Source organism: Cyprinus carpio, chromosome B2 (assembly GCF_018340385.1).
Source record: "Cyprinus carpio isolate SPL01 chromosome B2, ASM1834038v1, whole genome shotgun sequence".
In the NCBI taxonomy this organism is placed as follows: Eukaryota; Metazoa; Chordata; class Actinopteri; order Cypriniformes; family Cyprinidae; genus Cyprinus; species Cyprinus carpio.
In genome coordinates, this window is record NC_056598.1 from 7,073,503 (window position 1) to 7,083,003 (window position 9,501).

Genomic DNA, 9,501 nt, shown 5'->3' on the forward strand with positions numbered 1-9,501 from the left:
AGAAGCGTGGAGACCCCGTAGCGGCTCCACCACTCCCTATCAATGGTGCAATATCCTTGCGCTTCCTCATATAGTCCCATACAAACTTCGACATAACAAAGATAAACACTGCTAAAATTGACATGTATTAAGCTCGCATTGCATCGCTTGTCGCAACCGATAAAATGTCAATCGCGTGTAGCTGCTTTAGCGTTTCTAACAGTTTTACTCTAAATGTAAAAAAAGAGGTTCCGGTTACATAAAATCGCCAGAGATTCACATGTTCTTCCTTTCCGAGTGAATGCCGAAGTCGCGAACGGACCATGTCTAGCGGTTCTGCTGATTACAACAGGTAAACTCCTCATGACACGTTATCTTCATTCACTTTATGTCAAATTCTGTCCGTAAATGTGTATCTTGTTGAACTAGAGAGGCGTCGGGCTAATTATAGCGCCGGTGCTGTGTATTTTGATATGGCGCAGGCCGCGCTGCTAACTAACGCCTTTTAGCTGCGTATGCTTACATGTGAATTCTCACGTACTCGGCGCTCATATGGGTCTATGATTAAAAGTGTTATTTTAATACTTTTTTTAAAAATTTTTTGTAAGTTCCGTTATTAAGAATCGAAACGATGACTATTATCTAGGTTTCACACCCATCCTGAAATCTAACTCGTGGCCTCCATGCTTGAGGCCTCCACCGCGTTCACTACCTTCAAATATTGCGGTTATATTTCATAAAGTTGTTAACGTTAGTTGTTGTATTTTCTTAGCCATTTTTATCGGGAGCTAAATAATTGATGATATAAAATAATTATAGGTAGTAGAAACCGCTTTTAGCACATCAAACGGGACGAGGTGATACTGCTGTAACAAGTCGGACCAAATTTGGGCGTAGGCTTTAAGGTAGACCGTGACTAAAGTTCTTTTCACTGAATACAACTTATTATTCGCTAAAAGGGTTATTTACTGCTTTGATTGTTAACGGTCGTCCACGTGGCAGGTTTGGAATGTGCACGCGCGTTTCCTGAAGGTTCGAGTAATGCTATGTTTTAGAAACTTCTTGAACTAAAAGTTTATACAGAATTTTTTTTTTTTTTTTTTAGCTCACGAGATCGAGACCATGGGGGGCCTGAAGGAATGGAGCCTGATGGTGTCATCGAGGTTTGTATCCTAATGAAGTCTGGAGGGGTGATTTAGTGGTTCTAATAAATATGAGTTGTTGATTTAGATTTTTTTTTTTTCACATTAAGTGGGCAAAAAAATAAAAAAATTCAGTGTAATGCATGAATCGCATCTCACATGCACCACTTTTAAACCATGCAACTTTGTTGGTGAGCACGTCAAATGTGTTGAGTCCTGTAAAGCCCACTGGATTTTAACTAGCAAGAATAAATGTGAGCACACCTTTACATGTTGCTGTCTGAATTATGGTAACATTAGTTATAAGTTTCCTAGTTAGAAATTGGACCTGAATGTCCTCAAGTCACATTTATGACTGGGAAACTTGGGGATAATTTTGAGAGTTGGGAATGTTATTTCTGGGTAACGATATCACTATATAGTTTTTATTTTATTTTTATTTAAATAAGGTCTTTGACATCAACCTTTTGATACCATAGAAGTGTCATAATCCTTGTCACGAGTGTCAGAATCTCAAACCAATACTAGCCTCAATTTAAAGAAACAACTCAAGCTCGCTGAAGACAATCAGTCAGTGATTTAATAAACCCCCCACAACATCCATGTTGAATTCTCTTGCCTTCACAACAATTTATGCATGTATAAATAACCATTTGATGCATATTACACAGTGAAAACAGCATTTATTTGACTATTTCATAATTGTCAAACTGTCCAGATAACATGGTCAATGTGTACAACAGTATGGGTAATGATAATATGGTTGGCAGTTAATACATTTGATTCATTTTTGAATCACATTTGATTCAGAATCTGTTGGATATTCATTTAATATCTTAAGTGAATTTCAACTTTAATAAGTTTTTCCCCCGGAAATGAGCAAAAATGCACAAGCCAGTTGCATAAACTCAGCCTTTATGTCTCAAGACTCCTTCCCCTTTGTCAAACAGCTAGTGGGTCAGACTTGTTCTTATTTTTCCGATTCAAATTAGACCAAATTACATTATGTATGTGAAATAATGACCATTCTTTTAGAAGAAAATTAAGTGACTAATTTATAAATCTACTTCAAGCATTTTATGCAACCGGTCACACCGGTGTCTTATGATTCTAGTTCTTTCCGACTACAAACACTTGAATGCAGTGGCTCCTAATTATGAATTCAGAAGTAGGAAGTTTTCGAGAACAAGTGAAGGGAACAAACAGGGCTTTTGCTGTCATTTAAAACTTGACCAATTGACATGCCCCAATATAGAACAAAGGTGCTTATTGAAAATCCCAATTGTAATTACAACATTACAATGGATTTCATGTGCACTCATTGTTTGAGGTGATTTTGAAGGCGGTGTATTACCCCGTCCCATTAGCCTACAAGAAGGATATTGTCTGTACATGGTGAGCTGAGTGCATAAAGTGAGATCTCATACGCATTATTTTACAGAGCAACTGGAACGAGATTACGGATAATTTTGATGACATGAACCTGAAGGAAACTCTCCTTCGTGGAATTTACGCTTATGGTTTTGAGAAACCCTCGGCAATCCAGCAGAGAGCTATAATCCCTTGCATAAAAGGTACAAACAAGTTCAGTTACATTTAACGTTTGCTTGACATGCTTTTTCAGTAAACAAGATTTATTTATTAGTATGCAATTTGCCTAATGTAGACTATTTAATTCAAGTGTGAATCTCTGCTCATTTTAAACTGATAGCATGTGTTATGCATTAGTGTGAATTGTTCTTTTATTTGTCCCTAGGATATGATGTTATCGCTCAGGCCCAGTCAGGCACTGGTAAAACGGCCACATTTGCCATTTCCATCCTGCAGCAGCTGGAGATTGAGCAGAAAGAGACTCAGGCTCTGGTCCTGGCACCAACCCGAGAGCTCGCTCAGCAGGTATGCTGTACCTGAGGTCACCATAAACTTAGTGTCTCAGACCAAGGCGGCATATTCTGGCAGTAGCACGATTCAAGGTACTCTTTCGCTGTTCTTCCTGCTCCATCAGTCATTAAATGTGGATGTAATTTTAATTTGTATAATTTTTTTGGCAGGAAGTGGTTAGTTGGTGCTTCAGCCAGAATAATTTACTGTATGTGGTTGGAAATGAGATTTTAGTTAATGGTTTGGTGGTTGGACTGCCAGGTGAATTCCATGGGATGAGTGTAACAAAATGGAGACAAACTGTGGACAGAAGAGTAAGATGGTGTACTGTTTTTGGGACTGGCTTGTTATGGAGATGACGTTTTCATCTGGTCATACCTGTCCAGTATTTGGCTTTATTAGTGCACGGTGACCATCAAACATCAGTACCTGAGGAAATGAAGCGTTGTTCTTATTTTAAATGTTTTTTTTCTCTCTCTCTTCTCTCTCTGCTCTCTAGATTCAGAAGGTTATCCTGGCCTTGGGTGACTACATGGGCGCGTCTTGCCATGCCTGCATCGGAGGCACCAACGTGCGGAACGAAATGCAAAAACTCCAGGCGGAAGCTCCGCACATCGTTGTTGGCACGCCAGGCCGTGTGTTTGACATGCTGAACAGAAGATACCTGTGTAAGTAGTGAATGCAAATAAATTAGACTAAAACAGGCAAGCCCAGTTGGGATGCAGTATGAAGTGATGGTATCATCTTTCGGGACTGACCTTTTATGGAGAAATTTACAACTTAACTGATCATACACTTGACTACCTTGTTTTAACGGTTTATTAAAGGTTTGAATTATGCTAAGTTTTTTTTTTTAACAGCTCCCAAATGGATCAAGATGTTTGTCCTTGATGAGGCCGATGAAATGCTGAGTCGTGGGTTCAAGGATCAAATCTATGAGATTTTCCAGAAGTTAAGCACAAACATCCAAGTAAGTCCATGTCTTGATACCAGACTCTCAATGGAGGTGTCTTCCGCTCAAAAGAACTGTGCTAAAATTGCAGATTCTAGGTTCTCCTGGTTTATGCAATAATGCAAGCAGAGTATCAAGTGGAAGAAGAGCAATAGCCCTGCACCGCAAATGAAACTGAGTCGGACCTCTTTCTTAATGTCCGGTGGCTTATGTTTCAAGGTCCAGAGCAACAATACATTTTCAACTGGAAGAAATCTTGAATACCAAAAAAAAAAGAAAAAAGTTCTGGAGACATTCTGTGCTGTTTCCAGGTCACTCGTCAAATTTGAAACTCTTTTCTGTCAAATGTTTTAAAATTATTTAATGAGAAAAACAAGTATCACATGTTAGCCAGACTTCTGAGTTCATGCAGCTCCGGTGATGCTGTCATTAAAGCAAGACGTGACCAATCAAGTACTTTTCCTCACAGTTAATCTGCTAAAATCTTCCCCATTACCAGTTATATTAAATGCAGAATCCTTCTAGTGTTTTCAGAATTGACCCAGAATTAATTTGTTTTTGTTCATGCTCTAACAGTGTCTTCTGTTGTCAGGTTGTGCTGCTTTCGGCCACCATGCCTGCTGATGTGCTGGAGGTGACCACCAAGTTCATGCGTGAACCTGTTCGCATCCTGGTGAAGAAGGAGGAGCTGACTCTGGAGGGTATTAAGCAGTTTTACATCAATGTAGAGCGAGAGGTGAGGCACTGGCTGTCTCTTTAATGTCTCGTGTCCCTTCTTTTAAAAGCGCCATGCTGAAATCACCAGCTCAGGGCCTTCTGGTCTTGCTCTGGTGTTCATGCTAGTACTGGTTAATCTTAAAGAAGGAAGAGCAAAAGCACACGGTCGGAAATGAGTCTAGGACGGACCTCTTTCTTAATGTCCGGTGTCTAAGGTCTCGAGATTTTGTGCCATACATCTTATGAAATCAGGATGTTGATGTAGGATGACACCTTGTGGTGGTTCTCCGCTAATGTTAATTTCTAACTTCTGCTGTAGGAGTGGAAGTTGGACACGCTGTGTGACCTCTACGAGACCCTTACAATCACCCAGGCTGTTATCTTCTTGAACACGAGAAGAAAGGTTGACTGGCTGACTGAGAAGATGCATGCCAGAGATTTCACAGTGTCTGCTCTGGTAAGCTGATGTACATACACGTTAATGGATGAAACATGAAAAATGGTTTAATCGTTAATGGTAGGCCAGGGATTGATATGAGACGGATTGCACATCATGATGTTTAATGCTGGATGAAGTATGAAATGATGGTCTACCATCTTTCGGGACTGACCTCTTTTATGGAGAGATTTGTTTCTAAACATAACTGATCATACTTGTCCAGAGTTTCCAAACCAGTGTGACGTTTGTGATGACTTGCATTGGTTAAAGCAGTCTGTTTTTTGTTTTTAACACGGAGACATGGATCAGAAGGAGCGAGACATAATCATGAGAGAGTTCAGGTCTGGCTCTAGCAGAGTGCTCATAACCACAGATTTACTGGTAAGTAGGGCTTCTATTTTTAGAATTTTTTTTAAAAGCATTGGGATAAATGGCCATAAAACTAAGATCTACACTAAAGTGATTTGAAGTTGTAAGAAGTTTCAGCACAGTAAATGTTCATGAATTGTTTCTACATGTAGATTTTGAACAAGTTTTTATTATTTAAATGGTTTCTAGTTCTCTGAGAAAACTGTTGTATACTAGTAATATCCATGGAAAGGTTAATAGTCTGTCCAGAATCAATCTCAATTTGTATTACAAATGGCTCTTTAAGTTTTATAGTTAGATAGATAGATAGATATTTTTTTTTAAACCTGGAAATTAAATTGCTGTAGAAGGCTTGGTGTTAAAGGACCACAATAAAAAGAAATAAGCATCTTTAGCATTACTGACCCTGATATCCCTGTTCTTCAGGCTCGTGGGATTGATGTGCAACAAGTTTCACTTGTCATCAACTATGACTTGCCAACAAATCGTGAGAATTATATTCATAGGTGAGTAAAACTTTCAGGTGTTGACACTGTCTGCATTCAACGATTCATTTTTAATGTTCCGTTATAATTGTCATTTCTCAGGATTGGTCGTGGAGGTCGGTTTGGTAGAAAAGGTGTAGCCATCAACTTCGTTACTGAAGAAGACAAAAGGATTCTTCGAGACATTGAGACGTTTTACAACACAACTGTTGAGGAGATGCCCATGAATGTCGCTGACCTGATTTAAACTTTGGAGATTAATGCAGGGATAGCCATTGAATGATCACTTCCATTTGCGCTTATTTTATTGGAAGAGAGAAAAGTTACTCTTCCTCAATGCTGGCTGCGGATCTGACCTACAAATTCGATAATTGACGTTGACTCTGTGTGGACGGTTGTAGACTCCAACCATATCAGTATTTACTGGTGGTGGTGCTTACAAAACATGGGTTCTTTACATGTATTCTTTTTCAGGTATTTTTTCTCTAGTATGTTCAAAATGTACGTGTTAGATGTTCTTCATCGTTTAGTAATTTACTTGTGGACTAAAAGATATAAGTGCTGCATCAAGTCTGCCAATTATGTTATGCTAACATATGTGTGCAGTTTAACTTGGTTCACATCACCTATTTAGTAATATATAAAGGCACTTTTTAGTTTTGTGGAATGTATACTTAAAATGTATATTGTTTTATTAAGTACTTCTTTTTGTGAAGTCCTCTTAAAAGGTGGGTCTTAACACCTTAACTCAATGTTTAATGTAGTGTTTGGCCCATTTGACAATAAAGAGGATTATTCTGTCCATGAATTGTTGTCCAGTGTCTTTTGAATTAGTTAATTCCACACAATCTGAGTAATTACTGATGTTTTTTTCTCTATAAACAATTTGTAGAAGTAGAACCCTTTTCAAATGTATTGTTCAGAGCTGGAAGATTCACAATTTGGTCCGAAGAATGCAGACACCACACCCTTATTCACTTCCTTTTACTGACTTTCTTAAAGGGTTAGTTCACCCAAAAATTAAAATTACATCACTAATGACTCACCCTCATGTCATTCCAAACCGTTCATCTTTGGAACACAGTTTAAGATATTTTAGATTTAGTCCGAGAGCTTTCTGCCCCTCCATTGAAAATGTATGTACGGTATACTGTCCACGTCCAGAAAGGTAATTAAAACATTATCAAAGTAGTCCATGTGACATCAGAGGGTCCGTTAGAATTTGTTGAAGCATGGAAAATACATTTTGGTCCAAAAATAACTAAATTTACGCCTTTATTCAGCATTTTCTTCTGTTGTGAGTGCGTTCATGACGCTGCTGACGTGTTTTCTGGTGCACCCAATAACAAAGAAAACACGTCAGCAGCCACTGAACACACTCACAACAGACCCGGAAGAGAAGACAATGCTGAATAAAGTCATTATTTTTGGACCAAAATGTATTTTCGATGCTTCAACAAATTCTAACGGACCCTCTGATGTCACATGGACTACTTTGATGATGTTTTTATTACCTTTCTGGATGTGGACAGTATACCGTACATACATTTTCAATGGAGGGGCAGAAAGCTCTCGGACTAAATCTAAAATATCTTAAATTGTGTTCTGAAGATGAACAGAGGTCTTACAGGTTTGGAACGACATGAGGGTGAGTCATTAATGACATAATTTAAATTTTTGGGTGAACTAACCCTTTAAGACCTTTATCCAAATACATTTAAAGTGGTCATTGGATGCCCATTTTCCACAAGTTGATACGATTCTTTAGGGTCTTAATGAAAAGTCACTAACTTTTCACCAAACTGTCACCAAGTAACAGTCTGGTTAAAATTTCTCAAAGGAAGTGTAAAACACTTTTTTTTTTTTTTTTAAATCCTGTCAAAAACCATTTTGTAGCATTTTCCTTTAAATGTTAATGAGCTCTGCTGACCCCTCCCTTCTCTTCCGAGCTGCTCTATGAGGGACTGTTTACTTTAGCCACATTCATCTTGAAACTGGCTAATTAGCACATTATTAGGAAATGCGATTTGAAAAGATTCATTAAAAACCTTATACTCACCACTTCTGCAGGTGTGGCTGGATCATGAATAATACGCACGAACAAACACATTTAGACAGATCGGGGGTGCATTCCCTTCAGAAACAAATATAATCCACTGCGTCTTCAGCGGCTCAGATGTCAGGAGTAAATGACGACTGCTGTGTTCATTATCACATCCAACAACAAAACACCTCAATCGCAATGGTGAGATTCTTGTCTATATCTGTTTTGGCGGTGAAACAATGGCGGACTGATGACGGCTCACTCAGGGCTGGTCCAAGGTAAGACACCAGTCCAGTCTGTGCTGAAACACTACTGTCAATCAAACTATCGTGGGAGGGGCCTGTCTTTGTGACGTCACACAGACAAGCATCTGAGATCAGCTCGATTTGAGAAAGGGGTAAAGACTTTTTAGTAGATTAAAAAAAAAAAAAAAAATACCACTGGGTGGATCTTTATCATTATAGGGTGGTTGTGTACACACACTGCCAACACACATTTCAGTTAGGATGTATTTTGCGACCATAGTTGCTTTTGGGAAACCTTCAAACGTCTCCGGCTGAGCACATCTGAAATGCAAATCTGCCAACTTTAGTGTGTGGCTACAGAGGACGCATCCTAAGCCTAAACTAGTTCACTAGAAGAACAAAACCTGCCGTTCATATTGTATTCAGGAATATATTTACTAATAATTTTATACCACTCTTATAAGGTGTATATATCAAAGACAGACTGAGCATAGTCAAATTAATTCAATATAAATATTCTGCCCAGGAAAAATTTAATCTGCTTTATAAAGAAAGCATGCATGAAAACCACAGCACAGAAAAAAATGTCAAGAGTGTTAAAGGGGTCATATGATGCTTTTTTAAAGATCAATATTGTGTGTATTTGGTGTAACAGAATATGTTGACATGCTTTAATGTTCAAAAAACATTTCCCTCCTTCTGACAAGCACAGTCTGCTCTGATTGGCCAACTGACCCAGTGCATTGTGATTGGCTGAACACCGCAAGGCAAGGCAAGGCAAGTTTATTTATACAGCACATTTCGTACATCATACACACACACACAGAGAGAGAGAGAGAGAGAGAGAGACAGAGGGAGAGAGAGAGAGAGAGATTTTAATTTTGTATAAACCATGAGTTGCACTGAACATTTTCAACTTTATTTCATGTTAATTGCAGTGCTTCTGTACTTTTTTTTATTTCTCTGAACACCATTGACACCAAATTAATTTAGTTTTATTGCTGTTAATGATGATAATAATATTTTAACATATACCTTTAGATTTTAGAATAGGTTTTATGATCAAAATATTGTAAAATGCTAATAAAATAATAATAATCTTAAATAATTTAAGAATAATTTAAAAGGCAGACATTTATTTTGTATGCTGTTGAAGACATCAAATTGATTCAACATACAGATCTTGTAAAAAAAAAAAAAATCAATGTTTTTGTAAACCTTTTTCAACCATTTAGCAGTAAACATATT

The 9,501-nt window shown here is 38.0% G+C and overlaps 1 protein-coding gene and 4 non-coding genes across 5 annotated transcripts; all 5 read left to right on the forward strand.

Moving 5' to 3' along the window:
- Positions 1-186: 186 nt before the first annotated feature.
- LOC109083639 (eukaryotic initiation factor 4A-II) lies at positions 187-6,772 on the forward strand. The gene is made up of 11 exons (XM_042717916.1): positions 187-331; positions 1,085-1,142; positions 2,563-2,695; positions 2,878-3,017; positions 3,502-3,670; positions 3,863-3,972; positions 4,547-4,690; positions 4,991-5,128; positions 5,402-5,491; positions 5,906-5,985; positions 6,067-6,772. The coding sequence occupies exons 1-11, from the start codon at positions 303-305 to the stop codon at positions 6,209-6,211; spliced, it is 1,236 nt and encodes a 411-aa protein (XP_042573850.1). The 5' UTR covers positions 187-302; the 3' UTR covers positions 6,212-6,772.
- Positions 3,727-3,796, forward strand: LOC122136416. The gene has a single exon (XR_006154116.1). It is a non-coding gene; the product is annotated as a small nucleolar RNA SNORD2 (small nucleolar RNA).
- Positions 4,012-4,189, forward strand: LOC122136411. Its single transcript, XR_006154111.1, has one exon. It is a non-coding gene; the product is annotated as a small nucleolar RNA SNORA81 (small nucleolar RNA).
- On the forward strand, positions 4,725-4,910 carry LOC122136412. Its single transcript, XR_006154112.1, has one exon. It is a non-coding gene; the product is annotated as a small nucleolar RNA SNORA81 (small nucleolar RNA).
- LOC122136417 lies at positions 5,247-5,325 on the forward strand. Its single transcript, XR_006154117.1, has one exon. It is a non-coding gene; the product is annotated as a small nucleolar RNA SNORD2 (small nucleolar RNA).
- Positions 6,773-9,501: the final 2,729 nt, after the last annotated feature.